The 25,064-nt window shown below is 37.9% G+C and overlaps 1 protein-coding gene across 4 annotated transcripts in view; it reads right to left on the bottom strand.

Moving 5' to 3' along the window:
• Nucleotides 1-7,441: 7,441 nt before the first annotated feature.
• Nucleotides 7,442-25,064, bottom strand: part of Heg1 (heart development protein with EGF like domains 1) — a 75,338-nt gene continuing 57,715 nt past the window's right edge. For 2 of the 4 annotated variants that reach the window (XM_040270260.2, XM_078044061.1), the window contains exons 16-18: nt 17,982-18,069; nt 14,560-14,734; nt 7,442-12,522 (exon numbers count right to left, since the gene is read on the bottom strand). In XM_040270260.2, the coding sequence (XP_040126194.2) occupies nt 12,373-12,522; nt 14,560-14,734; nt 17,982-18,069 (413 nt within the window). In that variant the 3' untranslated portion in view covers nt 7,442-12,372. Of the gene's footprint in view, nt 12,523-14,559; nt 14,735-17,981; nt 22,843-25,064 lie in introns of those variants that run through there. The other 2 variants (XM_078044060.1, XM_078044059.1) reach the window with 2 other exon arrangements.

Below are 25,064 nucleotides of genomic sequence, written 5' to 3'. Positions count from 1 at the left end.
GTGGATTAAAGGGTACAAACTTTCAATTGTGTAGGAAGAGTAAATCTAGAGATCTAGTGTACAGCACAGTGCCACAGTGAATAATATTACATTGTATGCTGAGAGATTGTTGAAAAGTAGATTTTAGATGCTCTTTTACATACACAAAACTGTGGGACATGACAGATATGCTAACTTGTTTGACTATGGTAACCATTTTACTTGTATATCAAAACATCATGCTGAACGCCTTATATATAAATTAAAAAATAATTATCAGTGGAGAGAAGGTCTGGATGACATGATACTCACAGTGTCTGGCTGAGCTGGGCAGGAACGAGAAGGGGTCAGCACTGGCTTCCTGTTAAGATCTCACTTAGCTGGAGGCCATGAACTAGTGGGCTAAGAAAGCTGAGAGGAGCTGGTCAGAATAGGAGGAGGCTAGATTCCACTGCTGCCAGCCTGAGGTCACCTGGAGGTCTTCTTTCCAGGTGCTTCTGCCACAGAAGAAACCGCTGCCCTGGATGCAACTGAAGCTGACATTGCTGTTGACCCCCAGAGATCACCTGGTGACACTGCCCCACAACTGCAATTGTAGCTGCCACTGCAGCTGCTGCTACTGATGACTCACTGCTTGCTGCTAACCACCACCACCAATGTTGCTACCACAGCATAGAGGACTGCATGGGGGGAGTCTCCAGGTTTGGTTGCACATGGCTGCGCCCATTTTGGGACACCAGCCAGGGAATGGGTCCTGGGTGCCAGCAGGTTTACCACCACAAAAGCCTCTTACTGGGGACTTCAGCTGGGACCTGCAGGTCCAGTGTGAGGGGTGCCTGCAGGTCTTCCTGCTGAGGCTGTTGGTAGCACTTGTCTTGCTGCTGCATCTCATAGTTGCACTCTGCATGAGTGTTTCCCTGGTGGTCTATCTGCAAGTAGGAGCAGCATTGAGATCTTGGGACTGCAGCGTGGCTGATCCTCAGATATTTGAAGCCTAGATCGGTGGGATAGAGACTGACTGGGTTTGTGAGGGCTAATTTGGGTTTGGTGATTCCAAGAGATGTCAGAGATAGGGCTGAGAAACTGTTGATCACTGACAGAGACAGTTCTACTTTCCAGCAAAATTTATTTTATTTTATTTTTCGATTCACTAATCTCTCTACTATATTTGGAACAGGATGTTTTTTATGCATCAGTGTGTGGAGGACAATGATATGTGAATGGTGTTTTGCATTTTTGTTGTATTCTTATGTCTTATTTTTTCTATTTGTTCATATTCTTCCTCTCTCTTATCTATTTTCTTTCCAACTTTTCTCCAACCAACAGCCAATCTCTGCCGGCTCCTCTTCCACTCTTCCTGTGAATTTTTACTTCTAGCTCCTCTCTTCCTCCCTCTATAATATTGCATACTATACCTCTGTTATTTCATCCACCATTTGAAATTGTAAATCATTTTAACAAATGTTCTGTTTATACTATAGATAGTTACTGAACTCATCATTTTGAGTTAATGCAAGAAAGTAGTAGATGTCTTGGTGGGAGCTACTAGATTTAAGGTATATATTGTATATGCTGGGTGCTGTTGATATTGGTCTTACCAGTAAAGGTGAAGTACTGGAAACCTTCAGGGACACTGTAGGTCTATAGGGTAGAATTTATCTTGCCTTAGATCCGTACTTTAGGTGGGAAAACACATGAACAACATGAAAAAGCAAGGGAATAAACAGCCTCAAACAAGATGCTTCAACAACAGAAGCCACTGATAACAAAGAAGAAGAAATATCCAAGAAGGAGTTCAGATTGTATATACTTAAACTGATATGTGAAGTAAAGGATAGTATAAGGAATGAAATCAAAGAAAATATACAGGAAGTAAAAGACTACTTCAATAAAGAGAGATTGTAAAAAAAAAACAAGCAGAAACTCTTGAAATGAAAGAATCAGTAAACCAAGTTATAAATTCAATAGACTAGACCACTTGGAAGACAGAACCTCAGACAATGAAGACAAAATATATAATCTTGAAAGTAGAGTTGAACATGTGGAGAAGATGGTAAGAAACCATGAACAGAACACCCAAGAATTATGGGATAACATGAAAAGACCAAATTTAAGTGTTGTCAGAATAGATGAAGGAGCAGAGATACAAACCAAAGGAATGCACAATCTTTTCAATGATATAATAGCAGAAAATTTCCCAAACCTAAAAAATGGAATGGAAAATCAAATACAAGAGGCTTACAGGACCCCAAATGTACAAGACTCACACCAAGACACATTTTAATGAGAATCACTAACACAGAGATTAAAGATAAAATCTTAAAGATTGTGAGAGGAAAAAAATCAAATTACATATAGGGGAAAACCAATTTGGATCTCAAATGATTTCTCAACCTAGATTCTCAAAGCTAGGATATCCTGGAATAATATATTTAAAGCTCTGAAATAAAATGGATGTCAACCAAGAATTTTATATCCAGCAAAAATAAGTTTCAGATTTGGAGGTAAAATTAAAACATTCCATGATAAACAAAAATTAAAAGAATTCACAACTAGAAAGCCTACACTACAGAGCATCTCAACAGAATATTCCATGAGGAGGAAGTGAAAAAAAAATGAAAACCAGCAAAGGGAGGATCTATACTACTGGGACATTCAACTAAAAGAGAAACTAAGACAAATCAAAAACCAGAAATAAATCAAAATGACAGGGAATACTAGTCATATCTCAATAATAACTTTGAATGTTAACGACCTAAACTCATCAATCAAAAGACATAGACCAGCAGATTGGATTAAAAAGCAGGACCAAACAATATGCTGTCTTCAAGAGACTCACCTCATGAGCAAAGACGTCTACAGGTTGAAGGTGAAAGGAAGGGGAAAAAAACGTCTCATTCATATGGATTGCATAAACAAGCAGGGGTTTCCATTCTTATTTCAGAGAAAGTAGACTTTAAACTAAAGTTGATCAGAAGACACAAAAAACGACATTTCATACTTCTTAAGGGAAGTATATATAAGCAAGACATAACAATTATAAATATTTATGCCCCAAACAATGGAGCATCTATGTACATCAAACAAACCCTTCTCAATTTCAAGAATCAAATAGGCCACAATACAATAATACTGGGTGACTTTAACACACCTCTCTCACTACTGGACAGAACTTCCAAGCCAAAACTTAATAAGGAAACTACAGAACAAATAATACAATCAATAATTTAGACTTAACAGTCATATATAGAATATTCCATCCATCAATGAACAAATATACTTTCTTCTCAGTAGCACATGGCTCCTTCTCTAAAATATACCATATCTTATGCCACAAAGCAACTCTTAGTAAAAAAAAAATAAAGAGATAATACCCTGCATTCTATCAGACCACAATGGAATGAAATTAGAAATCAATGATAAAATAAAAATTCAAACAAATAGAGACTGAATAATACACTATTAAATAATGAGTGGATGGTAGAAGAAATCAAGGATGAAATAAAAATTCTTAGAGATAAATGAGAACACTGAAACAACATATCAAAATCTCTGGGACACTATGAAGGCAGTACTAAGAGGAAAGTTTATTGCATTGCATTTATTAAAAGAATAAAAAGTCAACAAATAAATGACCTAATACTACATCTCAAAGCCCTAGAAAAAGAAGAACAAATCAACCAAAAGCAGTAGAAGCAAGAAATAATTAAAATCAGAGCTGAAATCAATGAAATTGAAATAAAAAAACAACTGAAAAAATTGACAAAACAAAGTCAGTTTTTTAAAAAAATAAATAAAATAGATAAACCCCTGGCCACGCTAACAAAGAGAAAACTCAAATTAATAAAATACAAGGTGAAGAAGGAAATATCACAATGGACGCAACTGAAATACAGAAGATAATTAGAAACTATTTTGAAAATTTATACTCTAATAAAATAGAAAATATTTGAAGACATCAACAAATTTCCAGAGACAAATGATCTACCCAAACTGAATGAGGAGGTCATACATGATTTAAACAGATCAATTTCCAACAATGAAATATAAAACACCATCAAAAGCCTACCAACCAAGAAAAGCCCAGGACCAGATGGGATTCTCAGCTGAGTTCTACAAGACTTTCAAAGAAGAATTAATACAATACTCATCAAAGTATTCCATGAAGTAGAAAAGGAAGGAACCCTTCCAAACTAATTCTATGAGGCTAATATCACCCTGTTACCAAAACCAGACAAAGACACCTCAAGGAAAGAAAACTTCAGACCAATATTCCTGATGAATGTTGAGGCAAAAATCCTCAATAAAATCCTGGCAAATCACATACAAAAGCAATTAAAAGATAGCATACCACGATCAAGTGGGATTCATCCCAGGGATGCAGGGCTGGTTCAATATACGGAAATCAATAAATGTAATTCATCATTAAACATTAAAAACAAGAATCATATGATCATCTCAATAGATGCAGAAAAAGTATTTCACCAATACAGCACACCTTCATGTTCAAAACACTAGAGAAACTAGAGATAGTAGGAGCATACCTCAACATTGTAAAAGCTATATATGCTAAACCCAAGGCCAATATCATTCTAAATGAAGAAAAATTGCAAGCATTCCTGCTAAAAACTGGAACAAGACAAGGATGTCCTCTTTCACCACTTCTATTCAACATTATCCTTGAAACAGAACAATCAGACAAAAGAAAGAAATTAAAGGGAATACAAACAGGTAAAGAAGAACTCAAACTATCACTATTTTCTGATGATATGATTCTATATCTGACAGAAGACCCAAAAAATTCCACTGAAAACTTCTAGAACTAATAAATGAATTCAGCAAAGTAACAGGATATAAAACCAACACCGATAAATCAAACGCATTTCTATACATCAGTGATGAATCCATTGAAAGATAAATTAGGAAAACTACTCTATTCACAATAGCCTCAAAAAAATAAAATACCTTGGAATCAATCTAACAAAAGAGGTGAAAGACCTCTACAATGAAAATTACAGAACATTAAAGAAAGAAATTGAAAACCTCAGAAGATGGAAAGATCTCCCATGCTCCTGGATAGACAGAATTAATATTGTCAAAATGACCTACTACCAGAAGCGTTATATAGATTTAATGCAATTCCTATTAAAATCCCAATAACATTCTCTATAGAAATAGAAAAAGTAGTCATGAAATTTATTTAGAAAAATAAGAGACCCAGAATAGCTAAAGCAATTCTTAGCCAGAAAAGTGAAGCAAGAGGCATTAGAATACCAGACCTTAAACTATACTACAGAGAGATAGTAACAAAATGGTATGGTATTGGCATCAAAATAGACTTGTAGACCAATGGTACAGAATAGAGGACACAGAGACAAACCCACATAAATACGGTTATCTCATACTAGACAAGAGTGCCAAAAACATTCACTGGTGTAAAGACAGCCTATTCAACAAATGGTGCTCGCAAAACTGGAAATCTGTATGTAGCAAAATGAAATTAAATATCTGTCCCTTATCCTGCACAAAACTCAACTCAAAGTGGATCAACACTTAGGCACTAGAACAGAGACCCTGCGCCTAATAGAAGAAAAAATAGGCCCAAATCTTCACAACATGGGCCTAGGATCTGACTTCCTTAATAAGATTCTTAAAGCGGAAGAAGTAAAATCAAGAATTAATAAAGGGGATGGGTTCAAATTAAAAGCTTCTTCTCAGCAAAGGAAACAATAACGTGAGGAAAGAGCCTACAGATTGGGAGAAAATCTTTACTACATGCACCTCTGATAAAGCATTAATCTCTAGGATATATAAAGAACTCAAAAAATTCAACACCAAAAAACCAAATAACCCAATCAATAAATGGGCTAAGGAACTGAACAGACACTTCACAGAAGAAGACATACAATTGATCAACAAAATATGAAAAAGTGTTCAACATCTCTAATAATTAGAGAAATACAAATCAAAACTACTCTAAGGTTTCATCTCACTCCTGTCAGAATGGCAATCATTAAGAATACAGGCAACAGTAAATGTTGGCAAGGATGTAGGGAAAAAGGCACACTTATACATTGTTGGTGGGACTGCAAATTGATGCAACCACTATGGAAAGCAGTATGGCAATTCCTCAGAAAACTGGGAATGGAACCACCAACTGACCTAGCAATCCCACTCCTCGGTTTATACCCAAAGGACTTAAAATCAGCATACTACAGTGATGCAGCCACATCAATGTTTATAGCAGCTCAATTCACAATAGCTGGACTATGAAACCAACCAACCCAGGTGTCCCTCAATAGATAAATGGATAAAGAAAACATGTTATATATACTGAATGGAATATTACTCAGCTTTATAGAAGAGTAAAATTATGGCATTTGCCAGTAAATGGTTAGAATTGGAGAATATCATGCTAGCGAAATAAGCCAACCTCACAAAACCAAAGGCTGAATATTTTCTCTAATATGCAGATTCTAATTTACAATAAGGTGGGGGGGGCACTAGGGAAGAATAGTGTTACCTTAGATTAGGTAGAGGGAAGTGATGGGAGGGGAGGGAGGGAATGTGGGGATAGGAAAGACAGTAAAATGAAACAAACATTATTACTATATGTATATATGTGACTACATGACTAATATGAATCTGCAACATGTACACTCAGAAAAATTAGAAATTATATCCCACTATGTATGATATATCAAAGTGGATAAATGCAATGTATAACTAATTAAAACAAATAAAAAAATTTTTAAAAAAGAATAGGAGATAGTTGCCAGTCAGCACCATTCAGGAATGTTTGATGGGCCACTTCTCTAATATAATCTGCCAAAAAGTCACTTCCATGGACCAAGCTACTATCATTGGCCTCTCCTAGTGCCAAGGTTTTTGAGGTTTTTGCCATAAAGCAGGTGAAAAGTTCAATTGTCCCTGTCATGTGAGGCATCCAAGGAAACGATTGCACATATAGCTAACCAGGCAGCCATATTCCTTGGCCCCTGTATGTGTAAGGTCCATGGCCCACTGTCTTAAAGTTCCATAAATCCTGTCCATCAGAGCACAGATATACTTTTCCTTCTCCTCCAAGATGTGAGGAGTTGGCATGGAGTGGTAGAAAGAGACATTCAGGAGGAAATTCCCAATGTCTGAATTGGTTACTTATGTCGTCCAATTCAGAGAGGAATGTAAAACAAAAGCAGGTGTTATATCCAAGTTAGGCCTTTTATCATTTAGAGTCATCTGTCCTTCCATCTGTCCATCCATCCGTCCATCCATCCATCCATCCATCCATTCATCATCAACAGTGTCCCACCTTCTGGGCACTGAGGGTAGGAAAATGACCCACTGCCTACATTTGCTGTGCAGGAGTTCACTGTACATTTGTATTGTTTAAGCAAATGCCCTCATAAAAAATAACTTGTGATCCAGTTAGTTCACTTATTATTAAGATAAAACCACAAAATGAGAACGATATCATTTTATTGCATCATTTTACTGACTAGAACGCCAGACTTATAGTGGATACAAGTAGAAAAATAACCGAATTCTTACAAATAATACTTTGCTACTACAGTACTGAATAATTAGTGAAGGCTGCAATTATAATACAACTTTAAATAACATTCTCATAATGGATTTAGCACAATCAACCAGGGGCTAAGTTTAAAGGTTTACAAACACAAATCCAGGACAATATGAAAACTCAAAAAGTTCATATTTCCACTACATGCTCCATTTAACCATAATTCCAGCAACACAAACATTTAAAAAAACTCACAGCAACTCTTCATGAAACAATCATTTTTTTTTTTTTAAGAACAAGTCTAGGTAATACAGAAAGGTAAGTGAGTTGGATCAGTTTCCCAGACAAACTGGTTAAGTCCCATCCCTGTCCTATCCCACCCTTTCCACCCAGGGACTTTGCACTGAAGTACACTAATATCATTTAAAAATTATAAAAACAGAATCTAATAGCAAACTCCTTTGAAATGTTGTCTTGAAAATGCCCATGGGACAGATCTAGTCTAGGATCTGTCTCTTTTTAGAATTAAATAGTCTCCTTTGGATTCACAGGCTTCTCTGCGAGCTAAAATTTACATCAGATAGGGAGTATAAGATTACTAAGATACTTTAGAAGAACAAATTAATTGTCATTTAATGTTACTACCATTTTTTACTAGTTTCTTCTTTGGGGTTTTAAGAAAAAGAACACCTACTCAAAGGTGAACTCTATAAAACCCTATTTGTTTCCAAAAATGCACACAAGAATCTTAGAATGATGCTTCATCAAGAAGAAATGAAATGAAATGCCCCTTCCTACCTCCACAAAAGCTTTCAGATAGAAAAAATAATCTCTGATATTAAGAGCAGTTTTAATAAGATACAAAATACTGAAATACTAATGTTGCTTTCTTCTTCTCTCCAAAGAAGTGCTCAGGTCTTCTAGTCCCAAAGTCAAAGTTTATTTTAGAACTATGGATCAAAGTCTAATTTGGGGTTCATTATACAGACCTACTTCTTCAGGCAAAGTCAATGAGTTGAAGTGCACCTGAGCACTTTACCAGTGGGCAAAGTAGCTTAACGAAGCATATGAAGCCTTGTGTGAGGAAGGGGGCACCCTAAACATGACTGCTCTACAACTTTCACATCTGAATAGCTATTATCTTTCACAGACATTTTTGGGTAGCAATACAGCCCCTTATTGCAAAGATGCTGCCCTCTCCTATGGGCCAACTTCTAAAAGTTACCTCTTCCAAAACTCAATAGTCACATCTTACTTTTTGATCTTCTTAACTACCATCATCCAGCTTGACTGCACCATCCAGTCAGCAATTCTGGCTCTAAATAACTTATCTGCTTCTGAAAATTACCTTTCCCTTAAAGGAGCAAGATTTATCAGCATTTAAACTATGTTCCCAACGCTGATGATGATTCACAAAAAATATTCTCCCAATATTTGGGAGCCATGGTCTTCCTATGGGAACAAGACAGCCCTCCAAAGGAAGTGTATGTCTGGCCGTGCTTGTCAAAAACCTACCCAGATCATCACCTTAACTTCCTTCTGCCAAAGACACATACCAATATGCTTCTTGCCAAGCATAAGCCAGCCACTATTTTCTTAATGAGACCACAAGCACCCAAGATATATATATACACACACCAACCTGAAAGGACATCTTCAAAAGGATATTCAACACTTTTTTGCACTTTATGTCATTAGTTAGGATACTGTTTAATATTAAGCTTCTCTAAAAATAATTTATTTTTAAGTCTAATCTCTCTTGTCCTCATTGACATTTAAAGTACACTGCATGGTGAGATGCCTGCCAGGAAGGTGAGGCAGGGAGACCTAGTGGAAAGAACAACAGGGTGAGTTAGGCTGACTAGGACTTGAATTCTGCCTCTACAGAATTATCCTCTCTGAAGGTTTCTATATCCAGGAAATAAATGCTCTCATGGTCAACTAACAAGGATGCTGTGAAGCCAAGTACCCTGTATGGAGCCTGGTCATGGCAGGAACATGAAAGATGTTATTTATCCTCCTAAAGAAATAGTTCATGGAGCAAACAGGGGGAAAAAATGGAAATAGGACTTTTAGGAGCCTAAACAAAACCCAGAGTGGATACTGGGAAGCCAGGAAGTCAACCCCTCCCTAAGGCATGCTCTGTCATATTCCAGGACACACAGGTCCCACCTGGCCTGACTCTTCCCTACAGAAGCATTTTGAGGGCAGTCAGTGTCACTTTTCCCTTCCTCCCACTTTCCCTTAGCTGTGGGGTTACAATGCAGAACCATGACATTGTTGTGCACATGAATAGTGCATCCCAGGTGTGAGGGCTGATGCTAACCTCTTGCTCCCTGATTGAGATCCCCCATGTCAGGTGTACACACACCCAGACCTGTTCTGTCCATGGGCGGCTAACACCATACCAGTTATTTTCTCTTGGCACAAGAGAGGTATTAATCTCAACAGGAGTAGACCCAGTCCCTGGCTTCCTCATCCAGGGTGTTGTTAGCACTGGACAACACGCATGCTCCTTTTCAGGCTTTCTTAACCCTCAGGATGCTTTCTACATCCCATACCTCCTGGAAATTGTAGAGATGGTGTGAACTCAACCTTGTTTAGTGCTTTTTTTCACAGTTAACAACAACAACAACAACAACAACAAAACACCCTTAATCAATTAAACACTCAACACTTGACAAAAGCCATGAAGAGGCAAACAACTTTTGGAACTCAAAGGACACACTTTTCTGGACTTTGGGATTCTTCCCAAAAATGCTCTTCAAACACTTCATTTTGTGGGACTTAAGGCTTCTGACCCTGAGATAGGAGATGATTTGCCAGCTGTGACATCAGCTCAAGGCAGCAGAAATACATGTCAGGAAAGAGCTTCTATGGTGGCTCCTCCCATAGCTGTGGGGCCTAGAGAATAACAGGGATGCTGCACAAGAGGTGGAGCAAGTCCACCTCACAAGGGATCCAAGTCTGTTGGCTCAGGTGAGCTGAGTGCAGGAGCTCGGAGCTCTCCAGTTGGATAGGAGGCAGTGAGGCACAAAAGGCCATTTGGTTCCACAGAGATACAAGACCCAAAGTTTCAAGATGGTGATACTTTGAAATTTTAAGTTAACATCCATTGATAACAGAATTATTTTTATATTTATAGGTGCAATTTAACCATTAAAATTCATTGCCCCTTTCAAGTATTCCTGCTATAGCAGGTGATGGTGAGTTGCAGAGACCAAGGGACATAAAACTCCACACTTAGGGAGAGAACTGAATGTGCTTTGAAGAAATTAGAGAGCCCTGAAGAAACAACCATGCCCAGGGCAGTATTGTCCCAACAGTTGTACTATTTCCAGAAATGCGTGCCATTTAACTCCCAGCTTCAGGGTGAGAACAATTCTTTTACCTCTGTGTTCCCATCACTTCATCCAAAATCAGGTGTTCCATAAGCAGATAAATGAGACACTGAGTGCTGAATATGCCTCCTTTGCAGTACCCATATCACAGGCATGATAAATAAGACATGTAGAATCTCCTTCCCAAAAGCAAACTCTCAGATCACTAACCTGCCAGGATGTAGTTCTCCAATGCTGCTTTGAACTACAACTGTGTTTCCAGGGGATACTGCACAGTCACATAAAGAGGTACAAAGGATTGGATTTGAGAAAATAAGTTAGTTCTTCAATGAATAAATAGCTCTGGAGTGGCTGAGGTTTATAGTGAGTTTGTGGATAAGGATATGGATATAAAGATTAGCAGGTTAGCACACTTATCTGAGGCTCCATCCTAGGTTCCTATTCTTCCCACAGGAATCCCCATGGCTTCCCAAAGCACTGGCAATCTAGGAAACCAACATGCCTATTCAGCTCCTTCCTCTAACCACATTCTGCTGCAGGGACAGCACACTGCTTTTCCTTTACTGGTGAAATAACAGCTAAGACCCTACCAGCATTCAACTCTCCATTTCCATCCCATCCTTTGTAGCCTCTGGTCTCCACAATGGTGGTCAGAGTCCCAGACCTCATGAAAAGTCCTCAGGGATGGAAAGTACCCCACTGCCTGTAGCGTAAACTCCTAATTCTGCCTGCTGGGCCTCATTAGGGGCCAGTGGATGTCTCCAACTAAAACCAAATATAAATTGTTTTGCTCTGATGCAGACTTGCTTGAAAAGGTGAGATTTAACTGCCAAAGTTGAGTGGACATCTTAAATAAATGTGCCACCTTGCCTTGAAATACAAATGGAAGTTGTGTGTTGTGCCTCACAAATGTCAATTCCTGATTTTGGGAGGTTGACTTAGAAACCATAGTATACAACGACATGGAAATCTTAAAATACTGTACATTCAACTTTAGCATCTTCAAACCTTAGTGGTATGTTTATCCCCAGCTATTGTTTAGCACATAGGCACGGGAGCAGGAAAACATAGAGCTAGCATCTAGCTACAAATTAATCACCAAATTGGGGCCTATGGAAGTGTCTCAGGAAAGGAAACCTTCTTTCCTGAACCATCTTGAAACAAATCCAGGAAACCTCCCTGCCCAATTTACTAAAGTGCAAACTAAGGGAAAATTGGGTCCTCACAATGATACCTAGCTATGGTTAATGATTGCCCCTACTGCCAGTGCTATGTTGTAGTCACTCAGAAACTCTCTTGGTACTGGCCCATGTTCATGTTCACAGTAACAACAAAGGTGCTGAACAAGCAGTCTGCAGTTCCACATCCATCTGTCCCCTTCCATTGTGGTCATGCCCCTTGTGCCTGTCTCTTTTCTGCTTGCCACTTAAGTATGGCTCTGATAAGTCCTGAGAGCAGCCAGAGTATCCTCTGAGCCACAGAAGTCCTGGGAAACTAGTTCAGAGTGATGGGCCCCTTTCTTTCCTGGACTCAAAAGTAGTCTCTTCTCCTGCTTTCATCACTAATGAAAGATGGGTTATACTGTCCAGGGAAAATGCAAGAATGCCGTGATCCAGGCAATCCAGTGTAGGCAGGGTACAGTCCATTTCGTTCAAGTTCAGGATTTCTCACACTTGTAGGCTGGTTGCAAAGAGAAAAGAAGAAAACTCAATTAGTGATTCTTGGGTTTAAATTTAAGTGCAAAAAAAGCATTCTACATTTTCATAAACTTAAGGTAGAGGTAGCTATAAATAGCAGAGCAAGGTCTGATCTATAGGTAGGGACCATCACAGGTCTCTATGGAACATGGGATACATTACATTTGCCCCTATTTAAAAAGAGGATTAAAAATATTAAGGACATCCAGTAAATTTATATCAATAAAGTAAAGGACCTGGGTTTATCCTGTATGAAGTGAGTATACTGATTCTTAATTTTTTTTTTGATTCTTAATTTTTTAAAGTATCTTTCTCTGTGGAATATAAGCAGCTCAAGTCCTCCCTGGCAGTTAGCAGAAGGCTACTGTCCCTGTCACTTCACAAAGAGCAACTGACACAAATTTTGCAAGGTCCTATGACCACATCCAGGATGGAGTAAGGACCCCCAAACCAGTAGGCCAACAGCAATTTTCAAGTGTCTCTGACCAAACACTAGTTTCTTGGGTCATGAACTACCTACCTGATCTGCACAAAAGCTCCATGGGAATAGCAGAGGCTACTTTGAGGAGACCCTCATTGAAGCACCACAGGTAAATGCTTTCTCAGCAGAAATAAAGCACTGGATACTGCACATTATAAACTCAAATCCCATAAGAGCCCAATGTGGGAATCACCCAGACCACCCCTGAGCCTACCAAGGAACAGCTCATCTACTCAGGTGACAGTTCCATGCTATAAAGCCCAAGCTCTCTTTCTATACACTGTTCAGCCTACTGTTTTGAAGTGAAAATGAGGCTCATTTAAGTGTTTAACTAAATCTATTGAAGACAACTCTTCAGCTAATTCCATGGAAACATGCAGTGAAGTTGGGTCCTACCACATGGAGGTCTACTTGTTGCCAGTTGTCACATGATGCTGGGGCTCAGGAGTCCCTACAAAGGATGTGGGTTCATGCCTGGGTAAAATGCTTGTATAGTTATGGCTACAGTTAAGAAAGGAAAAGGGCTTTTCTGTCAGAGGAAAAACAGAGCTCTATATAGAAAGCAATGGAAACATTTTAACTAGAGCTATGTTGGAGATATTTATCTTTCTTTTTATTTCCTTTTTATTTCTTCTTATTCTTTCTCTAGGTTCAAAATTTTCAAAGAACCAGTTGAAACCAACAACTTCTTAGCATGAACAAACCTGCCCCTCCCATCCAAAGTCTGATCCTCATGGTCAATTCCTATAGCAACCAGAGGGATTGTGGTTCCTGTAACAGGACTGTCTAGAGCCATTAAGTCTCCACAGGGCAAGGTTTCATGTTTATTGCTATACCTCAAACTAATGAGAAGTCACCTGACATGTTTAGTTTTCAGTTCAGATAGCCCAGTTTGTATTTGCTTTATGGTTGAGACAGTGTAACATGAAATGAACTGGCAGTATAGAGGAATAAGACCTGGGTTAAATTCAATGTGGGACAGGAGAAGCAGGAGCTCAAGGTATTGTCCTGTCTTCTCAAATTAAATATCCAGGGATGGACAGAGCAAATTATTTAATACTTCCTGAGTTTTATAATCTTCTAAACCTCTGAAAAGTGCTTGTTGGGGATGATGTTGAAATGTCTTCTTCATGCCTTTTTCCAACCCCAGATTTTAAATACCTAATTACACAAAGCAAGCTAAAGGTTGGCAGATAAGAAATAAAAATAAAAGGCTCAAGGGTTTACTATCATAAAATTTTTTCTCTAGCTTTTAGTTTTCATTCCTACAACTCAAAAGGAATTTCATAGGTTACTGCTTACAATCCCATAAAGTAATGTGCTACATGGAAATAGCCTTATCTCAACACCAAAATTAATAAGTATCATGCAAAAAGATCATAATTAAACTGAGTGTTAAAATATGCAAATAAGAGGCTCATTCCATCATTCTCTTGAACCTTTAACTAGTTATAATGCTTTTACTACAGCAAAACAGAATTTAACTTCTCAGAGGAGACTGGAGCCCTGAGGCTGCTCTTGGGGATGGGGAATACACACCGAGTAATATACATCTGTCATCTGGAGGAGGTTTTTGGTGCTTCCATTCTCATGCATTTCAATAGCTTCTCGGCCCCATTCTTGTGATCGAGGGTTTTTAGGGTACTCAGCATATGGGGACATTTGGAAATCCCCACTTTTGAAGATAAGTTTGCTTATATCATTTTTATTCTTTCTGTGGGATGAAAATATTTGGAAAGTTCCATGACTAAGTTCTGTAAAGAAATTATATATGTAAAAACACCAATTGTTTTCCAACAAAAATTAGACTATGGGATACCATTGTGTTTCTGTGTAGCTATCCACTGAGGAATGTTGTTATGGTTATTATTTTTAGTGTTTTCCCAGAGTAAGTAAAAGTGCAATTAGGTACCAAAAAAGATGCAGAAAGTTTTCTATACCAAAGGACTAGATTAGCAGGGGCAGAGAGGACAAAGACAGCTACATTGGAGCTGTTAGACTCCCCTAGGGGACAGAGGTCACTGTATCTTGGGGGTTTCCAGGGAAACAAGGATCAAAAGTTTACAGAATGGTGGAGTCAGAAGGAAGTTCAATGTCTCTCAACTGGCCTATGCACCAGAATTTACATGGAAGTGTCTAAGTCTCACCCACTGTAGGGAAAGGACAACTCTGGCTTACTGAGGAGACCTGACTTGTCTTTTGGGTTACCTTTTGCTACTAGAAAAGCTGGGACTGGAATTCAGTCTGGTCTCTCACCTCTCCAGCCAGTGCTCTTTCTACTACATGAAGCTACTTCACAAATTATGTTAAAAAAAAAAAAGGATGGTTTGTTTGTATAAAAAAAAATAGTCCATAGTTTCTTCCATATTCTGATTTCAGGGGGTCAGAGGAATCCCATAGTGATGTTTCACTAAATAAAAATTATTGGAATATGAATTCTTCACTTAGCTAATGGACCTGGGACCAGAAAATTTTAAATTATATTTCCCTTGGGTAAGATAATCTGAAGTTTCTTCCTTCTCACTCATCTGTAAGTAAATTTTCTGGGGGAAGTTACAAAATAACTCAGGGTCATAAAACCAAATGTCCAGTATGTGGTTTAGGTATTGGTCTTTCATGCAAGTTCAGACCTGCTACTGCTCTTGTAGGTGTGGTATCTGGTATTAAACAATGACTGACTTGTTCGTAATTATCTTCCCTCCTCAGCAATGAACGTCACAGTCTCTGTTCCAAAATGGCTACACCACATGGTATTGAACACATCACAGATATGAGGAATACATTGCTTTGAGCTCTCAGATTTTGACCCTCTAGGTAACTGCTTCTAGTTTCATGTCCAGGAGTTTATTTCCACTCATATGGATTATCATTTTTTGCAGGGAGAAGTACCAGGAATTGAACTCAGGGGCACTCAACCACTGAGCCACATCAACCAGCCCTAGTTTATATTTTATTTAGAGACAGGGTCTCACTGAGTTGCTTAGTGCCTTGCTTTTGCTGAGGCTGGCTTTGAACTTGCAATCCTCCTGCCTCAGCCTCCCAAGTCTCTGGGATTACAGGTGTGTGCCACCATGCCCTCTCATATGTATCATCTTTGATGGCATTTTTGTAAAAGATAGGCAAAGACCCGCATTCCTGAATGGGCAGTTATGCAAATTATTCTCCATGTTCTTACTAGAAATAAAGAATATCTTAAAATGAACTTCAATGTTGATGGTAGAAAAGACTGCCCTTTTGGTAGGTTCTCTCCATCTGTTATATATAGATAGTTGTTGCCATTTATTAGGATATAAATCAAAAGTCATAATTTTCCTTTATCTCAACCGAGAGGGGGATCAATGCCACCTTTCCTCAACAGAAACCAAATCCTATTGGCTTCCAGGAAACCTACAGATAAACTTACTGCTCAACTCACACTGCAGTTACAACTTCTCCATTGCTAAAATATTTCAGGTAACTGCTTTGGTTCTTCTTTCTTTTTTTCTCTGTCTATATATGCATAGCTTTACTGAGCTATAATTCACATACCATATGATTCATATAACAGTTTTTAGCATATTCAGAATCATGCAACCATCATCATAATAATTTAGGACAGTTTCATCACTACAAAAAGAAACCTCATATTCCTGAGCAATCACTCCCCAATTGTCTTTCTCTCATTGCCCCATTACCACCCCTAGCCCTAGCCCTCAGCAACCACTAATCTGTTCTCTACTAGATTTCCTATTTTAGACCACTCACATAAATGGAATGACATACTAGGTGAACTGTTGCAACTGGCTTATTTCACTTAGCATAATATCTTCAAGGTTCATCCATGTATCAGTATGTCATTCCTTTTTAATAGCTGAATAATATTCTACTCTGTGGCTACATCACATTTCGTTTATCCATTTGTTAGTGGGTAGACATTGGGGATGGTTTCATCTTTTGGCTATTATGAACAATGTTGCTATGAACATCCTTGTATAAGTTTTTGTGTGGCTACAGATTTTCATTTTTTCTTGGGTATAATACCTAAGGCTAGAAGTGCTATAATTAGTTTTACATTTTACATTCCCACCACATGTAAGAGTTCTAATTTTTCCACATCCTCATCAATACTCATTATTTTAAACAGTCATTCTACTGGGTGAAAAGTGGTATCTCATGGTGGGTTTTGTTTCTTTTTTTGCACCGGGGATTGAACCCAGGGCCACTCAACCATTGAGCCACATCCCCAGTCCTTTTTATATTTTATTAAGAGACAGGGTCTTGCTAAGTTGCTTAGGGCCTCACTGTTGCTGAGGCAGGCTTTGAACTTGTGATTCTCATGACTCAGCCAAACCACTGGTATTACAGGTGTGTGCCACCATACCCAGCTGGATTTTCTTTTTTAATAAAAAATAAATAAATAAGTACCATTTATTCCCTTTCTTTTCCCTAGGCACCAACTATTATGAATTTCCCCTTTTCCTTCTTTTTAATGGTTCAGTTACACACTATGATTTAAACCACCTCAAATATTCCTTTTTTTAGCCTTTTATTTAAAATTTTTTTTTAGTTTTATTGATTTTATTTTTTTAAAATACACAATAGTGGAATGCATTACAATTCTTATTACACATATAGAGTACAATTTTTCATATCTTTGTATATAGAGTATATTCATGCCAATTCATGCCTTTATACATGTACTTTGTTTTTTTTGCATTACAATTCTTATTACACATATATACCACAATTTTTCATATCTCTTTTTATATATAAAGTATGTTGACACCCAATTCGAGTCTTCATAAATGTACTTTGGATAATGATGTCCATCATATTCCACTGCCCTTGCTAATCCCCTGCCCCCTCCTATTCTCTCCTACCCTCAAGTATTCTTTAAAAGAGTAAAATCTGATCCTTGCAAAGAATCTGACCCTTCTACACAAGCAAAAAAACAGATTAGAATTTGAACTCTCATCACTTACCTGCAGCAGGTAACAATCAGTGCAATGCCTAGGATAAGCAGAAGCCCACCTCCTGCTGCTGCAATCACCACAGTGATAAGCTGATAGGCTACATATGTCAAACAAACAAACAAGGGGATTGGTAGGAGGTATAGTGAATACTGAAGAACAGTCTCCCCTCCCACAGCCACCAACCTTCCTCTGCTGGAGACCTTCTAATTCTTGGTCTCTGGCAAAAGATCCTTAATGGCTATCCCTTCCTTTTCTCCGTATTACAAGAGTTTCCCCTTCTAGCCACTCCTAGAATGGTAGGTCCTAAATTGTACCTGCAGACCAGCCCCTTATGACATTTTCACTAATTCATGGCCAAAAGTGAAAAATAAAAGTCAGTGAGTTTTTCACACACTTGTTTCATTTCAATAACTGTTCTATAATATTTTATACTTCTAATTTTTTTCTCAAGATTGTGTCTTTCACCATGTATAAAATATGCCTTGGGAAATGGTATTGTTTTTAAAGTTATGGAGAATCTTAGTTGTTTACTACTTTTGATATTAATTGTTGTTTAATTTTTTTGAGAGTAGACATAAAAATGCATGAGTCAGTTTTAGGATCTTACTTGATAAAATAAAAAGAGGCAAGTTAAACTCTCAAATTTATCAAAAACATTATTGGGCAGTTAAGTCTGGGGTCTGGGAATCAATGTATAAACCACACTAGGAAGTAAGTAGATGCCTCAATAAATACATATTGAATTTAATTACCAGAAATTAACAGTGATATAAGCAAGCACGTATCATATGTAGTAAATACTACTAAAAGTTTTCATTAATCGGGTTTTATACCTGTATATTTCTGGTGAAATTATTTTTAATAAATTCTATTAAATATTCAGGTTGATTTTTTGTTGTGGAAATAGAATTCAAATTGTGTTCTCAGGTTGTAAGACCCAGGATGAAGGCCAACAACCACATTTTCTGCAAAGAATTAAGATTGGCATCATGCTTTCTAGGCATTCAGGTAAAGTCAAAGGGTCAGACATGGGGCTAATGCTCTAGTTCCCTTTTTAGCTAAGTCTCCTTCTCCCTAAGCACTGGTTGAAAATAAGGGCAGTAGAGAGCAAACAGTGTAAAAGACATTAGGCAACCTTTCCCAATCCTTTTATTTAAATAAATAGCATAGAAACCGGATTTTTATGGAAAACTCTCATGACTGAGTTATATAGGGAATAGCCAAACATAGAATAAGCTCATTCTCTCCTCACCTCCTGACATGTATTCAGAAGTTTCTCTTTTAACAGAAGTGAAGATAAAGGAGAAATCTCTTGAATGTATCTACTCTTCTTCATTTCCACCAACAATGTCCTAAGCTAACATCATCTGTTGTTTAAACAATGGCAACTGCTTCCCAACTCAGCTTCTTGCTCCCAGTCTTATCTGCTCATTATAAAAAGCAAGTCTAATCGTGCCATTTCTCTGCTTTAAAAAACTTCTGTGGCTCCCTCCATTCCTAGATAGAGACCAAATTCTAGTTCTTGCTTATTCCTCCTCACCAAATTAAGTTTTCTTACTTCCAGCAAAACAAACAAGCATCCATTTTAGAAGTGCCTTTGCAGGTGGTTGCAGGTTGTAGCAGGTTCTTCTTTGAAACAAACAATTTAAAAAAAAAAAAAAAAGAGAGAGACATGGACTATGTAGACAAGTGCTTCTCAAACTATGAACCAGTTTTTGTTCATTTGCTTGTGTTTGGGGATATATTTTAAAAACAGAACAAAAATAAAGGTTCAAAATTCACTTTCTTTTCTTTTCCCACAGGCACAATAATCATGAATTTCCTTTCTGTCCTTTTTTTTTTAAAAAAAATATTTTTAGTTGTAGATGGACACAATACCTTTATTTTGTTTATTTAGTTTTATGTGGTGCTGGGGATTGAACCCAGAGCCTCACCCATGTTAGGAAAGTGCTCTACCATTGAGCTATAACCCTAGCCCTCCTTTTTGTCCTTTTTAAAGGAGTTGACTGTGGACTGATACCTTTGTAAAATACAATAAAACTATTGGATGCCACAACCATATCAAATTAATATAAACACTTCTAAATACCTTTGTTCAATTTTTGTGTTATCTGTTCCCATTACAGACTGCACTTAGAGTAGCACTGGTATAGACTATGCTTTTCAAACTTTCATGTCCATCTGAATCACCCAGAAGCCTTGTGAAATAGATTTCTGGTGCCTACCCTAAGAGGTTTGATTCAGTAGGTCTGTACAAGGGCTCATAAGCTGTATTTCTTAGGGAGTTCCAAGGAATGGTGATGCTGCTGACTTGCAGACCAGACTGGGTTGCACTGGTATACAATAGAGAGGAGAGGAAACAACACTGGGCTGAAAGCCAGCAGATCTCCTTGCACAAGAGCATAGAGAAAGAGCCTAGGAGATAGTGCATCAAAATGTCCAGGGAAGTCAGTACTGTTAATACCTATGGCTTAACTTTTATTTTCTTATTTTTGTTTCTCTGTATTTCCCAAATTTTATTTAGGTTTTATACACACACACACACACACACACACACACAGAGGCATGCACTTCTCCAAATACAGAAATTGTGTTAAGTATACATATTGTAAAAAGGGCATATTTCATGTTTTTTTGGGAAGCTATGTTACTGGAAACTTATGTGTATGAACAGTATCACCCACTTCATCTTTTTTTGATCCTTCCTAACCTGATCTTTTGAGCTTATGCACTGACTTTAAATTTATTATGATATAGAATAACATGGGGTTTGAATCAAGGCCAAGTGTAATATTTACCAGCTTTGCAAGTGTTCTGAATATTTATTGAGGTGGGAGAGAAGTAGTGAATGTCATTGTAGGCTTGTCTGGGCTATTCCTTCTTATCTGAAAAGATTCTCCAGAATGAAGAATTTGGAATTCTCAGTCCTACTTCTTCAGAGCCATTTGTTGACATTTTAATGTTTCACCCGCAGTGGCTCTATTTTTCCCTTCACCTTCACAGCTTCACGTTGTTTTAGTCATTGTTAGCACTTTTCATCAAACCAACACACTCTGGGCCTCTACCTTTCCTGTAAGTTCTATTTGTCTTTACATATGTGCTTATTTAGAAGGAACCTACTAGTCTGTCTGCTTAGGCAAACTCCTGAGAACTGTTTACCCTCCTCCATCTACAGTGATGGGAAACATATTTGTACATGTATCAACATCTCCTGGTCATAGCTGATTAGGAATAAACACATGATTCAAACTGATCAATTAGTTCCTTCCCAGAAAAAAAAGAGTCTTCTTTTTCAAAATGACTGAGCAGTGACACACACTCAAGAACCATTTGGCAATATGACTTTCCATCACATTGTCTGAGAAGGAGAGAAAGCCAGACACACACATAGCAAACATCAGAGGGGAGATATGAAGATGGAATCACATTAGCTTGTGCTCTGAATAGAAGGCCCTGACTTCCACTGCTAGAGTCCTCACGGTTCCATGATTCCTGCCACTCTTAATGCTAGAATCCAGAATCCTTCCAATAAACTCTCTATTTAAACTAAAACTAGCTAGGCTTATTTACTCCAGAAGAACTTTAGCCAACTAATACACCATCCTTTTAAACTTTTTAGGTAGTCATATTAATTTTACTTTAAAATTAAATTGGTTCTTTGTGTTTTCCCCTTACCACGTTCATTAGGGATGCATGGTTAGATTTTTGCCTTTTAAATCTTTCCTTCCTTCTTCCATCTCTATTTGCAGTATTCTCCTTCCCTCCTTTTTTTCTTTTTTTGCACTTTTTAAAATTTGCCTTCTTCAAGTCTACAGGCTGCATGTGAACATACCCAGTGCCCACTGCTCTTCATTATGACAATTTCCCATGTGATTCTTTCACTTTGTTCCAGTTTCTCTCCCTTTCCTCTCACAGAACAGTGCCTGCTAGTGGGAAGATCAGACACAGAGCAGCAATCCTCTTGCCTCAAACCCTGATTCCCTTCTATTCTGACATGAAAGGAGTCCAGTCCAAACTGAGTAAAATGACTACTTTCAGTTGAACAAAACTTTTAGCTGACTTCTGGATAATTAATGATCTCGCCTTCCTCCTAAGCAGTTCATGGCCATCTTCCTGGACATTTCTTTGGAGTAATTTCTGCCAACACACAGCATTTCCACTGGTCTAAGTCTTTTTTACAGTCCCATGCAACCACAGGGTATACACAATTAAAAGGTACTTTTTACACCTGCCATTCAACTGTGGGTTGGGGTGGGAAGACAGTGTGGAATATCTTTAAGCAGAATGTTCTGGTTTTATTGTAAGAGGACTATAAATAGGGAAAACAGGCTCTAAATCCTCTCTGGCCATGCTGGGGGACTGAGGGGAGGAGGGAGTCACTTCTGAAAAGATCCAGAAGCCTTCAAAGGAAAGGATGACCTCCAAAAGGACATGGGGTGAATATGAAAGGACAGACAAAAATATCTGTGGCCTGAAAAAAGTATTCTGGGAAAATTATGTGGGTTTTATAATCATAAAGTAATAACCATAAAACAGAAATGTTTTGGAGGATGAGAACATAAAAGAGATTCTTAAAAGGTAATTAGAAGAGGATGGTTAAGTAAATTATAGTATAAAATAGTATAGAACTTTCAAACGTGACATTATAAAATTTTGGAAATGAAAATATTCCACAGTTTACTAGTTTTAAAAACAGGTATATTCAGTGAGATTTAATTCCTTTAAAAGAACACATACATACATATCTCTGGAAACATGGACAATACCAGTGTTTCTCAAACTTCAACATGTATGTAATTCTACATACTAACCAAATCTCTGAGTCTGATAATATCCAGCTTCTGATTCAGTAGGTCTGGAGTCAGAAGGCCTGAAATTATATTTTTCCAATAAGCTCATGGATAATATTGATGCTGCCGGTCCCATGGACCACACTTAGGAGCAAGGACAAATACTATGTAATGTGTAATGAGATTGTTTACCTTAGTTTTCTTTTTTAATTACCTTAAACCTAAACCTATTTTTCTAATTCATTTGGGTTAAAAAAAAAAAGGGAGGGGGAAATTAATGGTATATATTGTATTATGCTGTGAAAAATTAATTTATTTTAAAAACAGATAAAAGGTGAAGCAAACAAGTATCAAGGGAGATATTAAAAGTATGAGGAGGGGCTTAGGGTTGTGGTACAGAGGTAAAGCAATTGCCTCACACATATGAGGCACTGGGTTGGATCTTTAGCACCACATACAAATATATAAAATAAAGGTATTGTGTCCATCTACAACTAAAAAAATGTCAAAAAAGAAAAGAAAGGAAAAAGTATGAGGAGGAACCAACATAAAATTCAAACAACAGAGAAAAAAGTGAGGAGAAAGGGTCATATCTAATAATAAATCTGTAAAAAAAAATTCTGGTCAAATGGACAAAAGTGTAAGAAGACAGAATTATTGGAATCTGACCTGTAAACAGAAATAAATTTCTCATGACCAGAAAATAAAAAGGGGAGCAGTGATAAAACAGGTACAGACCTGGGCTGCTCATGTGTGGGTGGCCCTGTCCTGACCATCCAGTTGGCCTGCATGTCCTCAGGAATAAAGACTTGAGAGAAGGGCTTGTTTTGCCCTTTTGAAGAATACTCTCTTCAGAAACGAGGAGCAAGGAATGAAATGTGGGTACAACTAGAAAGTGAATGGAAACTTTTAGCAAGGCAGGACTATGCCTAAGCCCATAAAATGCTGCAGTTGGATAACTGCCAAGAATGTAGGAGTGAGGGAATCTCAAGATCATATGCATGCTGGGAAAACCGCCTCCCTTTCTCACTGGATTTGAGTACAGCACGTGCCCCAAGAGGTTTGCACAGAGAAAAAGCATTTCTATGTCAGTGAAAAACCTAGCCTGAGTACCAGGAGGTACTCCAGGGAGGTACCTACTGTCTTTGGTGGCACACAGTAGAAGTAATAGAGATAGGCGGTAAGAGTTCTGTTATCTGACACCAAAGAGTGATGAGTTACGGACTCCCAAGGTGTTATCATCATACCATGGGGATGAAAAGCAGGTGTTCTCAATTCCTTAACCAACACCAGGGCTGGGCCTAGACCTCAGATAAGGAGGCAGGTGGCAAGTGTCTCTTTAGTATATGTGCAGCTGAAGCAAGTGCAGCAAATGCCTCTTTATATATTATTATAAGTAATAATTGTTATCAGCCACTTAAATTGTTTTGCAACACTAATGGTAATATATCAAAATCATAAAATGATATTCATACATCATGTTTTAATGATAAATTGTCAGTGCCAGTTACTGAAGGTGGCTGGGAGCCAACAATTCAGATGGTTGTCTGCCCTCTGCTGGACATAATGACAGAGACGTGGATAAATGCAGAGGAAAAAGAAGTCTCAGGGATCGGAAAGAAACTCTGGTTACTTCCAGGACCCATAAACATAATGGGGATGACCCTTTTCCTGACGAAAGAACTTACAGAACATTCAATGAATGCAGGGGCATCTCCATACATATAGTAGTTAATGATCTCTAGGGGTGGGGAAAGCAGCAATACCACTTAGTACACTAGAAAGTAAACACAGGCAATACTGCATCCCAGGAACACCTTTTAAAGCACAGGTATTCTCTTTATGCTTTAAAAAAGAGAAATACTTGGACCCCAGGTGAGACATTAGCTTATCTAGAAGGTAATTTTCATTTATTTTATTTTTCTGGTGCTGGGAATCAAAACTAAGACCTTAGCATGTTCTCTACCAACTGAGCCATAACCTCAGCCCCCAAAATGATTTTTAGAAAGAATACCTATTATTACCAGACTGTTTTCATAGTCATACCCTTATAAGTTAAAGCACTGACACAAGAATCTTGACTACTTTCTAATTTTTTAAAGATCTAAAACATGATAACATTTCTTGCCTTACTACACTGAGTATTCTGAACATCATTTGCTGTAGGGATGACTCGGGTGTGTCATAATGAACTTCTGTGTTTATATGGTGTTATGCACCTCAGCATCCTTAGTCACCACTAAAGAGCATGGGGTTATTCACACTGCACCCAGCAGCCTTGGGTTGCTACTTCTGTTGAACT

The sequence above is a fragment of the Ictidomys tridecemlineatus genome, chromosome 3 (genome assembly GCF_052094955.1).
Source record: "Ictidomys tridecemlineatus isolate mIctTri1 chromosome 3, mIctTri1.hap1, whole genome shotgun sequence".
Lineage (NCBI taxonomy): Eukaryota > Metazoa > Chordata > Mammalia > Rodentia > Sciuridae > Ictidomys > Ictidomys tridecemlineatus.
This window is presented reverse-complemented; position numbering and strand designations above follow the sequence as displayed.